This window comes from Kryptolebias marmoratus, linkage group LG24, assembly GCF_001649575.2.
Source record: "Kryptolebias marmoratus isolate JLee-2015 linkage group LG24, ASM164957v2, whole genome shotgun sequence".
Taxonomy (NCBI): Eukaryota; Metazoa; Chordata; class Actinopteri; order Cyprinodontiformes; family Rivulidae; genus Kryptolebias; species Kryptolebias marmoratus.
In genome coordinates, this window is record NC_051453.1 from 18,135,196 (window position 1) to 18,157,308 (window position 22,113).

Sequence of the window (22,113 nt, forward strand, 5' to 3'; positions counted from 1 at the left end):
GCAAAACATACGCTTTAAACTTTAGTTAACAAAATTACCGACAAGGGAAGACGAGGAGAGCATCACAGAGACGAACACAAAACAAACTGGAAAAAAGCGACTTCTCAGACAGTCAGGCTCCTCGACAAGTACAGCAACCCTGGGCCTACATAGAAGGCAAAAGTACTAAAAATATAAGTTTTGGTTTTTTTATCATTTATTTTTTAAAGATTATTTATTATATACTTAGTTGACTTTTTTATGTTTGAAAATGTCTCATTTTTTTCAAGCAATCCCCCCCCTCAGGGTTCTGATTTCTCAATCTTTTCCTGTTCAAAAGTTCTGCTGACATGCTACTACTGTACTGTCTCCTCTATGAGACAAAAGAAAATTTGTTAAACCATTTGACTAATTTCTTATTCGATAAACGTAAAAATCCTGAACATTAATTTTATTTCACATTTCAAAAGATTTCAGAATCAAATGAACAGATTTGATCTCTGTATAAATCATGTGTTTTATGATTCTTAAATAAAGCATAAACAATCTTTCTAGACTGATTAGATGTCAGAGAGTGAACCCTCGGAATGTAAACACTTTATCAAAACAATACCAAGGAGTCTGTCATAACAAAATTAACTTTTGCGCAGTTACTGAAAGATGGCTTTAGGTCAGAGGTCATACAGGAAGGGGGTCCCCTATTGCTACAGTGGCTATATGTCTGTCATTTCTCAACATAAGAAGATCTTAGTGTAAAACTCTTGCACAAAAGGCTTGTAGGCCTTTAATTCATTCTGCTTTAAAGCTGCATCCATTGTTGGTCTCAGTCAGCATTTGTGGAAAAGAGGAAACCCAATATGCTTCCACTACGTTGTGTATATAAATCAGAAGATAGTAAAGCAAACATTATTTGCTGTAGTGTTTGGGCAGTTTCACTTGACATCCATTGTAGTTTGTGATCAGAGATAAAAGCAAACTTGGTGCCGCTCTTGTTGTCCAGTTGAACCTCATCTGAAGTCTGTGGTCTTACAGAACAAACACTGCGGGCCGACTTGAAAGGAAAAACAATTCATTTCTGAAAGATGTTTAATCCTGCTTTATGTCTCGTATTGATTGTTGAATGTCTTGTGGTTGTGCTGTTTGAAAGCCGGCCACTTCTACATCGTGTCATGGTCGTTATTATGACTGAAACCTCCTCCTTCCCTTTCCTCTCCTCTGGCCTCCACTCGTTGGGGTTTGTGGTGAAACTGAGCTTTGCTCCGTGAGATTTTCCATCAACAGCAGCAAATAACAACAGGGTCAGATGAGGAGAGCGCGACCCTCAGCACGCACCATGGAGGCCAGGGCAATGGGCTTTTGGTTTGGCTTGTTTCTGAGGAATGCTTTCTTCTTCTGGACTAGGTTAGCACAGAGCCATACAGTGATATCTGACGCTTCATCTGGCCTCAATTGTCTTAACTGAACTAAGTAAATTACTTTCCAACATGCTATTATTGTTTGTAAGAGCTGGTGACAGGCTGTTTGATGCTAATGGTGGGATGTTTAACGCCACTATTTGCTGGGATGAATGAAAAGGTGGATGCCTTACTCATTATAGCTATTCACTTTCAATTAATTTGAATGTACTTTGAGAAGAAGTGGGTGGTAAAGCTACACTGCAGCAAGAAATTTCTACTTTCAGTCATTTTTCTCAGAGAACTGAGTCAGCGCGTTTTTTTAAAAAAATACCCCGTTTTTCCATGAAAAAAGGCTTTTGATGGCTGATTTCTTTTTGTACCTTTTGCACTGTGTCTAACTCAACAAAATCTCGAGAAGACAGCTCGCTGTTCAGGCCTATTATCATGTTCAGCACATTCCACAGACACACAGAGGGGATTAAATAAACATTACCGTATGTCTCTAAATTAGCTTACTGGGTAATTATACCTAATAGCAGATCATTAAGGTTGATTAATGAGGGGGTTTTATTGTGTTTGTTGGGAAAAGTTTGTGCTTCCTGTGTGGTTTATGCTCAGAGCTGATGAGTCTTACATGTCTTGACTACACTAATCCAAATATATTTTTAAACAGATATGTTTTTGTTTTGCTTGGAAAAAACCCAAAACATCTTTGTGTCATGTTCGGCGTTAACCTTCTGACCCACATGCAAAATCAACAAGACTGAGTTAGGTAAGGGTTTAATTTTATTTCTTAAAGACCGTGACAATTCTGCTTTCCCTTCTGGTAGCTTCGTTCAATCAGAAGTTCCTGGAATGAGAGTGGGGTTACTGGTGTCCTAGAATGAGGTTGTCAGTGAAGCAGAATGAAGTAGCTTACTTAGAATGGTTCTGGTAGAAGCATGGGGTAGTGTGTCCAGGGTCCTGTGTGGAGGATGGGTCGCGGAGATTCCTGAGACTGGGTGCCAGAGAATTGATGAAGCGGTGTGGGGGGAAGCAGCGGGCAGGCAGGCTTGCAGGTTCATCCACCGGAGGAAAAAACAATGGAACTTGATCCAGCTAGACAATCCAGAAGCGAACCTAAAGGCTGGCAAAGCACAGGGCTATGAGATCACTGGAAAATCACCGAAGAAACAAATCCAAAAAAACTCTAGTACAGTGAACTACGAGAGACGGCTAGAGAGACTACCGGTGCACATTAATCATCCAGCACTGAGTGGAGATTCTGCTGCTCCTTTATCCCCCAACACTGATGAGGCTGATGAGATCCACCTGTGTAGGCTGCCCAGGTTCCTCACCAAGATTCTTGCTGGAACAGATGCATCACTCATACTCACACTCACACACAGGAACCCTGACACTTTGTCCAGAAAAAAAATTTAACTTCAACTAATTTGCTGAAATACTAATTCTGAGCAAATAGGTAGAAATAAAGTCATGATAACTACACATAAAAGATGATAAAATGTAGTATTTCTTTAACAAAACATTTTATTGACAAGAATAAAATATTTTCTCCAAATAGCAAACATCCATTTCATTGCACTGCACCAATATATTTAACATGTAGGCTGGGTCTGGTTTGATCTGGAGTCTGAACCTTGAGGATCTCTGGTTTATAAAACCTTTTAAATTGAAGTCATTTTAAAACAGCAGCAGGTCACTTTCCGCTCACAAGCCGGCCTTTTCAACTCTCTTATTGGAGGGTGGCTGCTCTAAGCACTGAGGTGTAAAAGCTACTAAATGTGTAAAAAACATAATGAAAGCAAGAAACACCAATAACGAATGCGTGAACTTTAAATCTGTTTTGTGCTTTATTTTTAACAGTTTGTTGCTGAATCTGGATTGATTCAGTACAGATTCAGAGAAAATGTCTCTCCTTGTACCCACTTCAACATTTACATGAATAACTCAAACAGTTAGCTTACTGATGCAATATGATGGATCAAACCTGTTTTGAAATGTCTTTTAATTTAAAACAACATTCAAGTTATTTTTCTATTTTAAAGAGAATTTACATTAAACAGTCCTCTTCAGAGTGTGCATTGGAATTTCAGTTTCCATAAATTTTCATTAAAGCTTAAAGGAAACAGAGGCTTAGCCAACAAACGAAACCTGAGTTTTCTCCCCATCAGACTTGGAAGTCATGCAAACAAGTTGTTTTCACTTTTCTCCACCTGGTTACAATCTAGAAAGATGGATTTCAGAACCACACGAGCATATTGGTTTGTTAAAAAGGAATCTACTTCTCTCCGTCAGACCCTGGCTGTTCTCAATTCTGGAACCAGAGACTTTGGCTAGAGTCATTTTATAATGTTGTTTCTGAACAGCTTTAATGTTTGGTCCGCAGATAGCTGTTGAATTGTTTGACATCTTGACGGATGAAACGTGGTCTTTTTTTTTTTGCCTAAATAAATAAATAAATAAGGTGTTTTCATGCTTTTTGTATTTGAAATAAGTTTCCCTTTATTTAACAAACTAGAGCCTGGCTGCACAAAATCAACTGTGCTTCATTTTCAATAAGCAACAGGACACGAAAAATACTTCATATGAAAGTTTTAAACAGTAGAGGAGAGTGTAGGAAAAGCTCGACCTGTCAGTGATTGTTATGAATGGCCAAGTCTGATTTGTCTCACTAATAAATGAGTGCATCTTTTTCTCTGTCTGGCCTGGCTTGACTCATACTTAATCACCTCCTGTTCCTCTACCTGCCGTTTATTCAATCATTCACTTTCTCTGCCACAGTTTCTGCTCCCACACCCACTCTGTCAGGTGTGAAATATGCAGTGGTGTCTGGATATTTGTAGATCAGCTGCTTTCTACTGTTCGACTGACACATCAGAGTGGATGAAGTCAAGTTGTGGCCATGCAGTGGGATGTCATTAATTTTTATGCAGCTGGCGGGAATGTCGACAGGTCAGGGCTCTGGGTGTGCAGAACAGCTGTTCTTCCTGCGTTTTGGGAATTCCTGCACCTCCCTCTGTCAGTGCAGAGGTCAAGAGGTGAACAGGACTTTGCATCACTTTTAAAAGAGTGTTGATGCCATATGTGTGGCCTATCAGTAGAAGGTGGCTGCATTCTTATCAATTTTTAAAGGCTTTAAGAACTGATAAGAAACTGCTGACAGAAATCCTGAAAGCCTTGTGCATGCCAGAAGATGGTTGATTTGAGCTTTTTTTGTTTCATCTTGTCCTTGATGTGGTCTGCTTTAATCGTAACCCAGTGAAGAGAGATGAGACAGATGAAGCTGCTGCAGTTGTAGACTCTCTCATCCTTGTTGAGTCCCACATCAAGAAACAAAGCATGTGCTGGCATTCCTCAGGAAGGTGGTACAGGACCCAAGAACCTGCCCAAACACACACAACACTCTGATTGGAAACAGAGGAAAGGGTGTTTCTCCTTCCCATGAAGCATGCTGTCACTGCCTCAGTGCTGCTGATACTCGGCAGAGACAGAAACTCAGACATGCCCGGGAGGTGTGTGTGTGTGTGTGTGTGTGTGTGTGTGTGTGTGTGTGAATCAGTAGCTTTTTATGGGAAGCTGATTGGCAGACCTCCATCATATTTGAAAGAGAATAATTTAGATTAACATATTTGTCAAGAAAAGTGATTGATTTGTCTGGTAAAAAAACAAATAAAAGGAACTATGATATATGTTTTACCTCCACTGTTTCACAAACTTAAAGCTCTTTCATTTCTTAAAATAAATTATTTTTAAAATGCTCAGTAAAACGGTGCATTTTTTTAAAAAACATGTTAAAGTTGACACCTTTTGGCAGGTGGTTCTGCGAAGGCCGTGAGCTGCAAAACTCCCCAGACATACAAATCTGGAGGGACGGCGGTCTGCACACTCTGGTGATCGCTGAAGCCTTTGAGGACGACACAGGACGGTACACTTGTGTAGCTTCCAACAGCCTCGGAGCAGACAATACCTCAGCTGAGGTGTACATCGAAGGTCAGAAACAAACTTATTTTACAATCAAAAAAAAAAACTTATAGTGTCTAGTAACATATATATATTTACAATACAATAACATACTGATGCCATTCTGTTTCAAAGAAAATGTTCCATATTATGCTGCAAAACCCCACCTCTGCTTTTGTTTGTGTCCACTCTCAGGGGCGTCATCAACAGACTCAGAAGGAGAAGGAGCGGCGTCAAAGTCAAGATCAGGAGTCATGCCTCAGTACGTGTGTTTCTGCATCTTTTAACCCCACGACCCAGTGAACATTAAATCCCTGAACGGGTTAACTGAGCCCTGCAGCAGCTAATCAAGTCTGCTGTCTACTTCACTTTAAAGAGCCGCAACACTGACCCAGAACATGTAGGACACATTCCAAATAATGAGAGGTCCTCAGGGTTAATATGAAAAAGACCGTCCGTGTCATGGATGTGCCTTGGACCTTCTTCCAGATTTTAAACTCTAAGATTTTAAACCTCACTTTCTTTGTATTTTTTTCCTGTTTTTCCATTTTCAGACCAAATCAGTCTGTCTTGATGAGTAAACCTTTTGCTTTGCATTTGAAAATTACCAACATCAGATGCTTTTTATTTCTCTAAATGTACTTGATTATTATCTTCTGTATAAATCTGCCTCCATCTGTGCCACCTGATTTCTGTTCCTGCTCCCCTCTGTGTTTACGCTCCGAAGCCAAGGTCCCTGATATTATCTGTACTGCTGCAGAGGCAAACTAAAAGCATATCGAGCTGGGAAATTCTTTCTTTTTTCTCAGCTCACTCATTTATATTTTGCTTATTTTAGAGCTCAGAAAAAGTCTACTTCGATGTCCCTTACAATACGCTCATCATCACCCAAAACCTCAGAGGTTCTTCCTCATCGCTCCACCCTGGTCCAGTCCATGTCTCAGCCTCCACAGCGGGTAAGGACTCACAGCACTCAGCGGCAGAACCCTCCTATCTGTGAAAGATGTCCAATGAAATGTGTTTTATTGTTCAGATGCAGAGCCCGGTGTTGCCCCTGCATGGTGGTGAGTTGACAGGCCCTCCTCTGTTCACCAAGGTAGGTTAATATATATTCAACACATGGATGATTGTAATTAGAGCTGCATTACATTGTGTAGATCGGATGGTGCTACCTGGTTGTAGGAACTCAGCATTTCAGTTCATCCTAAAGGTCTCCCATCTTTTCAGTTCTGGTGAAGCAGAGTTGCCACAAAGTTAAACCTACTGTTGTAAAAAAAGTAATTGGTGTGTCATTAAAATTCTTCTTAAAATAAACTGAAAGATGACCATATAATTCAAATTATGAAAAGATCCATTAAATTCATCCATGCTTGTATATGGTTACACTGTGCACGCATTTATCCACAGATCCTCCTGGCATACATGCCTTAAGACGTCTCATAATAACAGAACACAGTGTTGTGGCTTTCAGCCGTGGGGGTCAGATAAAACATAGACTTTTATGAGCTCCTCCTCCTCCAGTTCAAAGTCCAGGACAGACTCAACCCCCCCGTCTCTGCGGGTCTTGTGATAGCTGGACTGAGACGGGCCGAGGCAGAGCTTCAAACAGCCCTGCCAAACCCACAGGGGTCAGGTCCCCTTCACTTTCATGCATCCTGTCAGGCCCTTAATCATTTTTCGCTTCATTAAGAAAAGACATTTGTTTTTCTTTCACCCCCACATCCAGCGTCTCTGTAAGCTCTCACAGGCTTTAATCACACCACTGACACAACTTTCACCCCTCAGGAGGTAGACCCATCACGCATTTTCCTCCTGAGCCAATGCTGAAAACATTCAGTGAGAAATTCAGACGGATGTATTCACGTTGGAGCTGAGTGCTTCTTGTTGATAGATGGACTAGTTAGTGTGGGGTCTCCGTCAGCTCCCTTGTTTGTGTAGTTCTCCAACACTATCGGCTGCCATGTGACCGACTGAACTTTGGACTTTGGATTTTACTTTCTGAGGCTTGTGAGCGCTTTCATAGATAACCTAACAGTTAATATCCCCCCAGTACTCTGGAGGTGTCCGTATAATGGTCTCTGACAGACAAGCTCGGTGTCCAATATTTAATATCGCATTTAAGCCTATTTTTATTGTTCTAATCTAATCCATTATTTGTGTTAGCTCTTTTTTGGTGGATTTTAGCATCTGTATTACATTTAAAGCACTTTGTAATATTGTTTCAAAAGTGATCTATGGATAAAAGTGCCAATATTAGCAAAATCTGAAAAAAATAAAGAGCAAACGAGTGGAATACTTTTGCAGAGTGCCCAGGATCTTTGTTTTGAGAGAAAGTCTACATTTCAACGATACAATTAACTGAATGAAGCCACTTTGAGAAAACCAACTTTGAACTGAGTACCTCTTTTATAAAAAAAATGGACCTCTGATTACTTTCTGAAAGTGTCAATAACATCTATTTGGTGATTCAAGAGATATTTTACTAACATGACGGACAAACAAACAGACACAATTACATGATTGCCTGCCTTTCATAGCGGCAGGCAAAGCCAAAATGGTTGATTGTCATATCTGGAGAGACCTGAAAAAGCCCTAGAAACTGTGTATTAAGAAAAATCTGGGCTAAAAATTTAAAGCAAATGTCTGTCTTGCATGAAAGGATTATTCCCAAAACATCATTTCAGGTTTCAATAAAGTGTCATGTGAGGAATCTTATATAAATGGGATGTTTTCACTTTTAACTTTTAATGGACAAAACAAAAACAGCTGCTTGTAGTGCATCTTCGTAGAGATTTGCGTGTAAATAGTTGAGGGAAAACGGTTTACATGAACCTGCAAAATAAATAAAATAAAATGTAAAAATGCTGAAGGGTCTGCAGTAATGAGTAATGCCCTGTGAAAGAGGGGCTGATGCAAGAGAGGAGTTATATAACAGGATTTTGATTTTGGATGCCCTTTCAGTTCCACTTTTCTTCTTTCTTTCTTTCTTTCTGAGTTTTATGAGCACATAACCTTCCTCCTCCTGCTGTCCTCAATTATCTCTGCGTCATGTGCTTCCTCTGAAGCAGATTTATCCTTTTCATTACCTGTTTCAGCCTTGTCCTCATCATCCTTCACTTCCTTCCTTCTTCTCCTCATCCCTTTTGACCTCTTCCCTCCACTCCGGCTGATCAATCCCTTCTTCATGTAGCTCCTGCAGGACGCCCTGGCGTCAGAGGGCCAGGTGGTGGTCCTGGAGTGCAGGGTTCGTGGAAGCTCCCCCCTGCAGGTCCGATGGTACCGCCAGGGAAATGAGATTCTGGACTCCCCTGATTTCCGCATTCTCCAGAAAAGTGAGACACAGACAAGCTGAATAACTTTAATTTATCAATTGTTTGCACATATGTGCTAACATTTCTTTTGTCCTCATTTGTGCCGGTGATGATGATTAGAGCCTCGATCTGCAGCTGAGCCAGGTATGTTGCCTTGGGTCCATCAGCTCATGACTGTCAGTCGTGTTCCCTACAGTCAGTGGTTCCATTACTAATTGATTAGAAGCTTCGTCTGGAGACTCAGACTGAGATGCAGCGTTGGTCATGACTAAATCAGATCGCAGGTTGAGTTTAAGAGCATTTATGTCTCACAGAACACTCATGTAGAGTCAGAGGGAGTCCCTGAGAAAGTCGACACGCAGTAAGAGAAACAATGGCAGATGGACTAATTAACCTCTGATAGGTCTCTCATCTGTGTGACTGAGGGTTTATCTTGGTCTGTGAGTCACAGAGAATCCCTGAACATCTGTGTGTCTGTCTGCTCCTCATGATTGTTCATCTTCGATCTGCTCTCTGTGTGTCTGACCAGTGACTCATCAGTCTGCACGAGACATCCCTCATCTTCTCTGCACATTACCTGTCTACCTTATGCTTTTAATACAAACAGCAGTGACTGTTTTTTGTGGTTCATAGAGGAGATCTGTACCCTGGTGATTGCCGAGGCCTTTCCAGAGGATGGGGGTCTGTTCTGCTGCACAGCGTCCAACCCTTACGGCTCTGTCAGCAGCACAGCTCAACTCACCGTCACTCCAGGTGCGTCCAGAAACATTAAAATACCACAGGGCGACATGCAGGCATAAATATTTGAAGGGTAAAAAGAATAAGAAGTGCTATCTATTACTGTTTATGTATATCACATGGGAGTGTTACAAAGTGTGACGACTTTTAAAAAGGAAGTTTTCGAAGTGGATCAAGCCCTCATGATATTCCCAGACTTTGTATTTCTGAGTTTTAACAATAAAATATGATGACGAGCAGGTTGGATTTTTAAAGTAAACCCTATTTTAGTTGTTAAAGTCACTCTGAATGGGAATAAATTCTACACCCTTGTGTAGTCCAGTTAGCAGCATGTTACTATTAGATCCCGGTTTAATAAAATAAAAAAATAAAAAATGCAGCCACTTTATAAAACAGTCACATTATATATTATTTTTGAAAATCACTGCCAGTCCCTATTTCCTCAAAACAATCACAGTGATCCAAGTAAAAACTATAGTACAGATTTTTTGAAGCCACTAGTTGTTGTTTTTTTACTTTTTTATAAGTTCTACTTTTTTTGTCCCTCAAACTTAACTAAAAAGAAAAGCAAACTTTCTGAAAAAACAAAGACACAAGCTATCTTTAAACATTTGGGGGGGGAAAAAATCCCTCTAAACAACAAACTTGACACAACTCTCAAAGGACTCAGCTCAAAGCAAACAGTCGACTATAAAATGATCAAGGCTTGAGCTGCTTTTGATGACAAATCTTTTATGAAAATCATTATTTTTGTTGCCTCATCTCGAATAAACTCAGTTTAGAGTTTCATCTTTGAATTCCCAATTTTAAATCACACAGATCTGATTCAGGGAAGACACTACTCAGAAGTACATCACACAACCTTATTAAAGCTAACAAATGCAAAACAAAGTCAAATTAAATATGCCTTTACACATATCTAATAAAAATGCATTTTTCAAATTTTTCCAAAACTGGATCATGTCCTTTTTCCAGAAGAAGTGTAGCAGCAAATAAAACATCACTACACTAATGTCCAACTGTCCAGTCATTCCCAGAAGATAATTTGTTTTCAGGTTATATATAAAAGTTGTCATGAAGTGCCTTTACAAGATGACCGTCTCTTGTGTTTCTGTTAAGTCTGTATGAGATCAAGGAAAGGCTTTCAGCCAGACACAAATATTTCTGTCTACAGTACATTATCAGCTAGTTAGTGCAGTATGGGACTCATCATTAAGTTTAAAGGAAAAGCTGAATAAACAGGAATTGCATCAGCCTGAATGGACCCAGCTGCTGCTTCAGATCAGCTGAGATACAGTCTCTGTGTGTGATCTTTACTCATGTGCCGGCCAAAAGAAAACTAAACTTCAAAGTAAGAACAAAAATCCACTTGTTTCTCTCATCAGTTGAGGACTCATCCAGTAATGGGCTGTCTGGAGACAGCTCAGGGTTTGAGGATGCGGCGTCCTTCCCTCCTCCTCCTCCACCGCCCACAGAGATCAGCCTCCTGGAGCTGCCACCTATGGCGCTGCCTCAGCCCGGCTCTGACGCTCTTCACGTCAAGGAGCTGGAAATCTGGCCCAGCGTGTCAGCTCTGCCTCCGGTGCAAATGAGCTCACAAGAGGAGGACAAAGGGCCGGAAGCTCTACAGAATGGCCAACCCCCTCCACCACCACCACCACCACCACCACCATCACCTCCATGTTTACCTAAAGAGGCCACACTCCCACCTCCACCTCCACCTCTGCCACAGTCTGACCCTGCAGCAGATCTACCAGCCACAGCACCAAGTCACATTGCACCAGACTCCCCTCCCACCCCAGGAAAACTGTCTCCGTCTCCTGGGAAAGAGGGTCCTCCGCTCCCTACCAAACCAAAGCCAAAGCTGTGAGTACCTGCCGTGCCCTCACGTGTCTGCTCTCGGAAGGTGGGTATGAAAATCACAGTGTTGTGTCTCTGCTTTGTCATAATGAGGGGAATCCCAGCTCGTTTTGAGAACAAAAGCCTTAACTTTATGTATGTGGCATCAATGAGCCTGTCGGCTGCCATCTGTCTGTGGCTGTAAACAGATCTGTGTGGCCTTTGCTGGATGGCTCCTATTGTGTCTGACCTTATGATCCACAACGAACCAAAACCGGGCCATTGTATTTTTCCCCGAGCACCTTTCTAACAGCTCTGTAGGGATCAGATAGGATGTCACTGTTATTAGATAGAAGTCAAACATTGAATAGTTGTATTCTCATTGGTCCAGTGTTTTAAGATGTCTGCAGCGAACTGGCCTTGTGAACATCATCTCTTTTTTTTTGTTTCACAGATTGATGCATTCCTATTTTGCCTTTTTTAGAAAGAAAGAATGTAGCTGAGGGCTGAGTAGAAATAAGGATAAAAAGAGAGAAAGCATGAGAAAGAGAAGGCTTGGCGTGCAACATAACTCCACATTCAGGCTTGGAGCAGGAATGCTGCCATTATGTGGTTAGCCTTTTAATCCCCAGGCTTCCGGGATGTCTCGCTGATACATGTTCAAATATTTGTAGAGTATTCTTTCACTCTAATGATTATGGTTGAGTGATTTATTTTGTTCTCTTTGATTAGCTTTTTTTTTGCTGTCCATTTTACATGGTTTAAAAAATGGCATTGTTAGTTTATTGTGTTGCTTGGCCAGTCAGTTTTTGGTACAGACTAAAATATGAAGGCAGTTTCATGAGCTCCAAAAGATGAATCATGCTGGTTTGCTTACTTTTTAACAATAAAGATGACATTTGGGGTTAAAGGTAAAATATCCTAAAAACTCTTGGACTGCAATAGAAGCTGCTATAAATATTTTTTCTTGCTCCCCCTCAGGGTGATCTGTAAACTGCACTTCCGCCAGCAGGTCTCACAGATATAGAATATCTCATAGAAAGATCCATTTGTTTTATTTGTTGTGTTCTTGTTCGTTTCATTATGCTCTCCATGACCTACTTGACCTTTTAGGGCGGGCCTGGATAGCACAAAATTTGGAAAACCATCAGTGTGAAGGCAGTATCGATCTTGCAATGCTCTTCGTACATGCCAAATTGGCTTTTTGCTGTTTTCCACGGCCCTGACCTCAACACACATTTCCACGACAGTCCTAACTTGTACACCAATAACTGTACCACACCTCGGGCCCTGCTCTGGACCAACTCTCTCTGGCCGCATCAGAATGCAACTACGCTTTACGATCACCCCCCTCACAAGCGCAACACTACCACCATAAGTATCACATCTGTGCGAGGTTGTTTCTATGAGGTTTGTTGGCCTCCAGCATTAATTTTGGCCTTGCTGTGGAAGAGTAAACACCATTGGCAGCAAGAGAGGATGCAGGTAAAGGAGTTCTCAGTGCAGAACCATCTACCCTTCTTCCTTCCTCATCCAATCGGCCTGACATGTTGAGAACAAGTGCTTGTTGCCTTGCATCCAAAAAGCGAAAGCTGAGTGTGGCACAATATTTTTTAGTGGGTGGAGTGCATGGATTGGTCAGAGCAGCTGTGTGACGAAAGTGTAGTATAAGTGTGGTGTGATCCTATTAGTTTCTGGCATTTCTGGTGTCATTTATGATGGTGTTTTATGTAATACTGTGAAGCACTATGTGACATTTGTTTAAAAAAGTGCTAAACAAATAAAGTATTATTATTAATAATATTATTTTTAGATGTTGTTGTAGCAAGCACAGTGGCAGGACACAATGCACATAGCAGTCCTGCTCCCAAGACCATTGTAATAACTTACTTGGAGTGCTGCCAGCATGTTGTGGTCATGATGGGGCCTTAGCCTAGGTATGAGACCAGTGTGGCCAGCCATTTGTTATTCAAATAACATAACTTAGAAGAGCTGAAACAAGTCCCAAGTGAAGTATCAACATAGCATAGCTTGACAAATACAATAGTCTGGCCCATGTTGCCAAAACTTAAGAGGTATGATGTTGTCTATTGGACCAAAATGTTTAATGTATGAACAGATTTAAAATTTGAAGCCCAAGAAGATGAATCTAATAATTTCCCTATATGCTATGAAGAGGCTGTAATATTTGGATTGAGACTTTCAAACCAGGTCCAGACATTTCACGGTTATCAGTGGATTCATTTAAAGAGCTTTAGACTTATCATCTGGTCTGATCTGGTGTAAATTTTCGTTTTAACAAATTGAATGTTTTCTGGCTACATAGTAAATGAAGACTTCCTGACCACAGGGTTGCTGGTGCTTTTGTCAGGCTGCTTTTAGAGCTTTATCGCAGTGAAGTGAAGCTTATTTAAATGTTATTATATAACTCTGTGCTTCCGGGTTTGTGCAGGGAATACTGTATATAGAAAAAAACGGTAAATTTCAGGTATTTTTGTTTGTTTGTTTGTTTTAGAGTTTTTTGGAAGTGTGAATATGTTGACATAATTTGAGTTGTGGCACATTTTGCATTGATCCTCATTGCTTAAGTTATTGAGAATTATACTCGGCAAGACTTGTGTTGAACCACAACATATTTGACTTAGTGAACCTTATCACACAACATACTTCCATTAGATTCATTTAGTTCAGGTTTTAACCCTTTAAGACTTGCATTGAGGAAGACAATAAGTGACAATAACTTTGACCAAGCTAAAGGTAGACCAAGTCATGTTTTGAATACATAGCATCCCTCTCTTACACCATGAGTAAATAGTTTCCATTTGGACATACTGTAAATTACTTTATTGGCTCAAAGGTTGCATACTTTCACTGGAGAAAGTATCTGACTTAGTTTTGTTTTAAACCTTGCAAAAAAAAGCATTATTTTAAGTTTTTGCCACAGGTTTTTTAAAGAAATTTTCCTTGTGGAGGAACGTCATCATCAGTTTTCCACAATAAGGACATGAATTAGGCACCAAAGAAATCAACTCCCAACTGCGAGTACATTAAAACCTGTGAGCCAGCACTCTGCTCCTTCTTCTCCTGTTAAATTATTTAATTACACCATAAAAACAGCAGCACTGCCATTAACCAAAGGTCATGTTTGTGCTAGACTGAACTCGGTTTGTACGAGCTGAGGTGCTCGACATAAAGCTCCGATCTTTTCGTCAGGCTTGTCCGATCCTGTTTGTCTGTCGCCACATTTTGTCCTCTTCTCTGTGAGTCACAAGTTGTTGGGAATCAGAGCACTCTGGAGAATAATCCCACTTTCTTAATAAGAACTTTGTAATGACTTAACATTTTACAGGAGACTTTATGTCTAACCAAATGTTCTACCAAACCATTGTGTTTTATGGTTAGAATATAAAATGAAAAGGAGTGGAAACTATTATCCTTTTTCTTGAGTATTTAAACAAAGCAATTATGGAAAGCACTTTTGTTTATTGCTTTTAATAAAGGCAATGGAATCAGTGACTTTCATTATAGACAGTTCACTCAACTTTAAGCCTGACTGTCTAGAGTTTAATATCTGTTTCTAATCTAATGAGTGAAGCTTTCTAGAGTCCTATATATTTAAACTTAAAAGGGATAGCTCAGATCTTTTTAGTGGGGTTCTATTGAAAAGTTATAAATGCTTGTTGTAAACAGCTCTTTGAACAATCTCACTTTGGAGAAAAGATTTTGTTCTTAACAGAGTGATGAACTCATGGCTAGTCTGAGCAAGACCAAAGTTGCCATTTAAAAACAGGCTCAGTCTCAAAAAAATTCAAAGTGGTTTTAAGCGAACTGGCTTGAACAAGCCATTAGTTCATCAGTCCTGTCAGAAGTAAACTATATTTCACCAATCTGTTTGAAGAGTTGTCTACTACAGGTAAGACATTCATTATTCATAACTTTTACACTAAACCACATTTAAAAAGATCTGACCAAATGTGACTCATTTGCAAATATTCTTTAAATGAAGTGAGAGTGTTTGTTTCACCTCAGTAAGTCTGCGTTGTACTCGGCAGGAAGGGAAGGACTGCACTGCTGTCAAACCAAACCCGCTGAAAGGTATTTATTTACTTTTTCAGGGCTGAACTAAAGGAAGGGAGAGCAGGCTTTTATGTATTTGGGTTTCATGCCCGGCTCAGATTGTCTAACTGGATATGAACCAAGTTATAACTCTGAGGAGAAGATAATGACTTTACCATGTGGCAAAGAGAGGAATGCTAAACTAGAAATGTCCCCCATTATTTCTATATGTATTAACATTTGGGTTCAGTTGTGGAGCCATGTACAGACAGTGTTTAGTTCACTTCATTCTGCCTCGGGGCTCCAACACACAGAGAAAAATAAATATTTTGCTAACACAACCTACTGCTTTCAGCTCATGTGTTGTTTAAAAACAACTAGACATTACCTTGGGCTTGGACCCAGTTTAAGTTAGTGATCAAAAAGCTCAAACCTATATTTAGGCCACTGTTTGGCAGTGAGACACACAAGGAAAAGATTTGAGGAGATAAAGCGAGATCTCGATACGAGGATGAGGTCATGGTGGACATGAGGAGTTCTTCTGATCGCTCCAGGTTTAATGACAAAGGACATTTCTATGAAAATCTACACCTATAAAGTCATAACAGACAGATAACACCTGGAGCTTGTGATTCTCATATGCATGTGAGCACATGTTTGTGTGTTTATGAATAAGGTATCAGTGCTGACATGCTCAGTGTCATTTTCTTGATAAAGCTTTATGATTACGTAATGGGATCTTTAACAGGAGTCCCTTAGTCAGCATATTGTTGCTACTTCAACCCCCAAACAAACAGATGAGACAGAGTAGAAAAAAACCCTAAATATTTCACTTTTTGACTCAGATTCATCGCTGCAATTCAGGCCCTTCAACACATTTTACAGTAAGGCGTTTATAACTTTGTACTGTTGCTATTTCTTCTTTCATCTGAAGATGTTATGGCATCAAGATCCCAACCTGCTTGCAAACATTTCTTAAATTGAAAGTGAAGGTCTTGTTAAGTGGAGTTCTGTGAAAAGTTTATGAACCAGTGATATCTGACCTGTTGTAGATGTCTCTTTGAACAGCTAGTCTGAGTGGGACCAAGATCAATGTTGGTTCCTGTCATCCTGTCATATATTTGAATAAAGCTTTCATCCCAGGGAGATATTGGCTTATAGGAAGAGCATGTAAAAGTTTCACAGACTATGAAATATAAAACAAACATATGAGGAGACATTCAAAAGGTGCAACACGATGAAGCTGTGACTGCCAACATGCCGCTTATGATCATAAGAGCAGAGCATCATATTATAGGCTTGTACAGTATATGTCTGGGTGGGCGTTACTGCAAGCACAAGGAGCAGAGGCAACAATTATCCACTCCACAGCTTAATCCCCTTTTTGTAAGAGCAGGAATCAACGCTGACAGTTAAAATGGTTCTCTTGCACGGATTTTATTCCACAAAGCGCTTTATACACGAGCAGAAGTCTCACTAACAACAAAACTGTGGGATTTTTTTTTAAGAAACACTAGAGTTAGTTCAGTTTTAGTCAGTCTGATGAAAAATGGGCACTTAACGGGATTTCAATTTAGCTTTTCTTTTGCTACACTGATCTTAGCGTTCCTGCAATCATTCAGGCTTTTTCCCCTTGTTGGTTTGCTAGGATGCTGTAATTATGACTGATTGTTATCCACAGGACGTGGGTGGCTTGGACTGAGCTGGGGGAAAAAAACGAGACAGAAGCGTTTTGTGTTAACTCAAAAAAAAAAAAAATAGTATATACAGTAAGCTCTGTATACACCTAAGATGTTTAGAGCTGGTATTTTAAAGATTTGTTTCATGTGGGGTTCAGTGTAAAAAGTTATGAACAATTAATATCTTACATGCTGTAGATACTGAACAACCTCAGTTTGGAGAAAAGAGTTTACATCTGAAGGGACTGATGAGCTAACAGCTAATATGAACACAGCCAAGACCAAAGTGGGTTACTGCCGTTTTAAAACAATTTTGCAAGAGTAAACAGCAGCAGCAGCTTCTAGTAGCACTACTAGTGCAACATGAGACACTTTTTGCAGGACTTTTTGACAGTATTTCGGCCTGAAGAATCATGTAATGCAAAATTAACGGCAGTGTAAAAGTTTATAAAATAGCATTCACATAAACCACTAATTTTCTAAATTTTTGAAGTTGGAGATGTTGTAGGATGGCGGCAGTTCACTTTGGTCTTGGCTGTGTTCAGTTCTGCCGTAACTAAGCTGTTTCTCCAAACTGAGGATGTTTAGAGAGAGAGATACCAAAGGGAAAATATTAATTGCTAATAATGTTTACACAAAACAGCTCTTCACAATGGCTGAAATATCCCCTTAAGGGTAGACAAAAGTGGCAAGAGTAAGGAATGCACAGGTCGTGCAAAGTTTTTTGTTTTTTTTCCCCCCATTGGAACTAATTTTCTAAAGTTAAGTGGTGCCATCACCATACAGCAAGACCAAACACTGAAATGTAAAAATACTGAAGTGACTGAGACCAAAAAAGGCCTCATCAGATTATATTTATCTTGTGCTTCCTTTGGCTTCATTTTATTCTGTCCTGCTAGATCATGTAGCTGCTGTAGCACTGACATGGTTTCAGGAGGGAGGGTGAAGAAACTGAAGGCCACAAACAACTTGTTTTTTTACAGTGGGTGATCATTTGTTATCTGCCCATCCATTCATCCATTTTCTTTACCCGCTTCTCCTTTCCAGGTCACAGGGAGCTGGTGCCTGTCTCCAGCAGTCACTGTGTGGGAGGCGGGGGACACCCTGGACAGGTCACAAGTCCATCACAGGGACACATAGAGACAAAACGAGACAAACAACCATTCATGCTTTCACTCACAACTAGACGTAATTTTAGAGTTTTGTCATTCACCCACCACACATTTTTTTCCCAATTTTTTTGAGCTTGTGTTAAATTTAAAGACACACTCTGCTGTTTGTTGTTCCTTTGTTTCACAGCAGACCTTCCGTTGTCAGGATTTGCCACATATTTGCGCTGTGACTTAGAGCTTCCTCTCAGCTGTGTGTCTGCGTTTACGAGGTGCAAGTTGTGAAACCTCTATTAACAGTCACTTTCTTGTCGAGGTTGTTGCCTGTGGTTTTATACAAAGCGGAGAAATGTGCGTGTTAAAGAGCCACATACGGCACTGACTCCCTACTGAGAGCCAATGGCTCATTGTCATGGAGCGTCTAATTTGATATGAAGGGAAAGCGCTGCCTGGATCTGTTAAACACCTTTTGCAGGCCACATGCCTGGTGTTTGATTGCAAGCAAATGGAAAAAGAGAGACAAGAAGCTTGGAAAGGGAAGAGGTCTGTTAAACAGTTAACTAATTAAAAAGCCTAGCATTCCTTGAAGGAATAGCTTATCGCCCGCCACCTTTCAGGCCAGACTTATAAACTAAGATCATCTTGTGTAGAGAAATGGCAGAGTTTTAGTCTTTTTGGTCGAATCCTGGAAATAACGTTATACGCAATGTAACACAATCTGTTAGCCCTCAAAGTAAGTGTTGGAGACAACTCTCAGCTACTACTGGACCAAATTTTAGGTCAGTGTATGTAAAACTGACAGAGTTAGTCATTGTTTGGGTTTTTTAAAGTCAATTAGCTGTGGTAGCCATTCTGAATCAGGTTTCCTCTAGAACCTAATCAGTTGTAGAGATATATCCAGTCATGGTTTTCTGAGAGTTTAATTAAATCCGTCCAGTTGTTCATGAAATATTGTTCTCACAGACTACCACACACACACACACACACACACACACACACACACACACACACACACACAAATGTTATTGCCCGGCTTTTGCCTTTTTGCAGCAGGCAAAAAAAGGAGGCACATGAAAGGAGGAGAAGAAAAAAGGATAACTTTACACGAGCCTCGGCAGTGATAGATGGGCAGTCCTTAAAAGGAAATGCGGGATTGGCTGAGGCAGCAGACCAACAAACCGCTGGATTGGTCGGAGGAGCGAAAGTGACCTGTGAGGAATGGAGAAACTCTCCAAATAAGGAAGAGAGCTGTGGGAGCTGACCTTCATAACACAGACGGGGAGCTGGAGGAAAGAATGGAGAGATGAAGAGATGAGAGCAAAGGCAGGGTGTTTGTTTGGGAGCTGACAGCATGGAAACTGACCTACCTCACTGACAGAAAGCAGCGTGGTGTGTTAAACACCAACAAATACACTAATTATTACAGGACGAGCATTTATTGAAGAAATGCATATCACCCACCACCACCTTTCATGTCAGGTTGAAACTGCTATCTTTTATTAATAAAAAAAGAAGTTGTGGCTACATCCGTAAATCTGACCGAGCTGGAACCATTTCTGCTTTGGTCAATGACCTATAGCAGCCATCTTGAACTGGGCCGACTCCAAAAGTTAATTAGCTGTAGATGAGCATTCAAGAACTACTTACCAAGAGTTTCTTTAGAAGCCGTTGTCTGGTTTATAAGATAATTTGCCAACATGACAGACCCATGAACACACACACACAGACAGAAGCAACACATAAATATATACTGTAAGTGGCTTTACTTATACATACCATAAATACATGTGCACACACTTAAAAGAAGTCGTTGCTTCTGGATGAGATCAATCAGTCTGTGATCAAATCCTCACCACAGCCGCTTGGCATGAAGTGTTACTGCTTGTATCTCCCTAAGGTTGGATGACCACACAGCTCCCACTTTTGAAAGTTTTAATGGGGGGGTTGGCAGTCACTCTGCTCTCAATACACTGCAGTCACCAAGAAAAACAAAACAAAACAAAAACAAACTAGTCAGAGCGTCCCTGAGTCAACCCGCGAGGCATGAGTCGGAGTACAGAAGGAGGTGGACCCCCTGAGTGTCTGTCTGACTTTCCCCAATAATCAGACAAAGCCCATAAAACAACCGGCTGGAGCGGGTCCGGGTCCTTCCAACTCCCACCGACTCATCAACCTGCCAGGAACTCAGCCTCTAAAAATAGAGACACGCGAATAGAAAGGAAAAAATTACTAATAATAAAACATTTACTTCATCCCACAAAAATGAGGAAGGAAAAGTCCTGTTTTGAGACATTCTTGTGGAAATAATGAGAGTAAAACCACAACTATTTGGTTGTAATGGGAGTCTTCACACACTCACACACACACGGTCAAATTATTTCAACAGCACATATTACATAAAGCTGTCGTGCTCCATATGTTTGGTATGTGGCTAATATCTTCCACCTGAGCTTGATTAACATACGAAATGATGTTTCCAGTCAGAGTCAAATTTCCAACTTCTTTCTATGTCTTTGACTGCAGTTATTTAGTCCGGTTTCAGTTTGAGCACAAAGTTGAAGCTAATTCTCATCCTTGTCTTTTATCAAATTTATCTTAGTCTGCAGTTTGGAAACTTGTTATTGCCCACTGCTGAAAGTGGACAATAATGCTTTGCCGAGTGTGTATGGGTTTGTGGGTCTATTAGCAGAATATCTCATAAACCACAGAACAAGTTGTAATTAAACTTTCTGTAAAATAATCATTGGATATACAGCTACGGCTGATTAACTTTTAGAGTCAGCTCGATTCAAGATGCCTGCCACAGCTAATCGACATTAAACCCAAAAAGATCTGTAACTTGGCCATTTTTACAGATAGTGAGCTAAAATTCGATATAGGTTTAGGTGAGAATCATTCACAACACATACTCTGAGAGTGACAGCTCTCTATATCATGGGACTGCGCATAAAGTTATTTTTAAGGTTTGACCAAAACGGCTACAACTCTACATAAGATGATCTGTCAGAGTTTAAAACTATGACCTGAAAGACGGTGGGCGATACGCATTCCTTTAAGGAATTCTAGGCCTTTAGTTAGTTTTTATTTAAAGCTGGAAAAGTAAAGTTCCCATTTAGCAAAACACATGCCTAAGCTCTTATTTTGAAAGCGTCTGCTTCTTGGCTCTTTCTGTGGAGAGGAGGAGCTCCCAGACAGACTGACTCATGCAGAGAGAGAGAGAGAGGAAGAGTGGCTGCCTCTGTCACCGTCTGGCTGTCTGCAGATATACATGCTGCTGGTACCTGACAGGGCAGCACTGACACACACCTCGCTCTCCTACGGGGATTTATCAGCTCCAAAGATCACAACATCCAAGGTACTTTTTCTCTTGCGTCAGCTGGCAACTCATTGCAAGACTATAAAGCAAAGTTCCACAGAGTGAGTGAAAAGGCCTAAAGGTAACTAAAGGGACTTTAACTTTGAAAAAAAAAGAGATTTGTTCCATTTTTCTTTTCATTTAGAGGTAAATGTGGTTTATTTTCTTCATGCTTTCTCTTAAATAAGTTTTCAGAATGGGTGTTTAGTGTTTTTTTAGATGGCTGTGTTTGGTACCCATTCATTTGCCTGAGGCTCAGTAAACGCAGCGAGCTTCAGGAGATGCACCTCTCTCAGTGACTTTACCCCAAAAAGCTTTGTTGTGGTTAAACACTGACTGTGTTTATATGTCAGGGTCCATCTGTGTTCAGGTCGCCTCAGCGGAGTCACATGGATTAGTTAACACAATAAGGTCTCATAAGTGAGAAAGCTTTGTGGCTTTTAACGGACTGATTTCGTCACTTTTTTGCACCTCTTCCACCCCCTTCCTCCTCCTCTTCTCCTTCCACTCCTGCTGGTAATCCCATTTGATGGTGATGTGTTTCCCACTCCGATCCAGTGGAGAATGTCTTCAGCATTCCTGCTGTAAAAGAAAAAAAAAACCCAACAAAAACTCAGTGAGGAGAAGAGGAATGGGTGATGGATGCAGCTATGCAGAGAAAAGCTGAACTCTGTGAATGCTTAAAGT

At 40.5% G+C, this 22,113-nt stretch overlaps 1 protein-coding gene across 7 annotated transcripts in view; it reads left to right on the top strand.

The window, feature by feature from the left end:
• palld (palladin, cytoskeletal associated protein) overlaps nucleotides 1-22,113 on the top strand; it is a 60,357-nt gene that overhangs the window by 19,497 nt on the left and 18,747 nt on the right. For 5 of the 7 annotated variants that reach the window (XM_037974029.1, XM_037974030.1, XM_037974027.1 and 2 more), the window contains 8 exons: nucleotides 5,194-5,369; nucleotides 5,535-5,601; nucleotides 6,178-6,295; nucleotides 6,373-6,435; nucleotides 8,530-8,671; nucleotides 8,771-8,794; nucleotides 9,284-9,403; nucleotides 10,774-11,254. In XM_037974029.1, coding sequence (XP_037829957.1) covers nucleotides 5,194-5,369; nucleotides 5,535-5,601; nucleotides 6,178-6,295; nucleotides 6,373-6,435; nucleotides 8,530-8,671; nucleotides 8,771-8,794; nucleotides 9,284-9,403; nucleotides 10,774-11,254 — 1,191 coding nt within the window. Of the gene's footprint in view, nucleotides 1-5,193; nucleotides 5,370-5,534; nucleotides 5,602-6,177; nucleotides 6,296-6,372; nucleotides 6,436-8,529; nucleotides 8,672-8,770; nucleotides 8,795-9,283; nucleotides 9,404-10,773; nucleotides 11,255-21,272; nucleotides 21,509-22,113 lie in introns of those variants that run through there. The other 2 variants (XM_037974033.1, XM_037974032.1) reach the window with 2 other exon arrangements.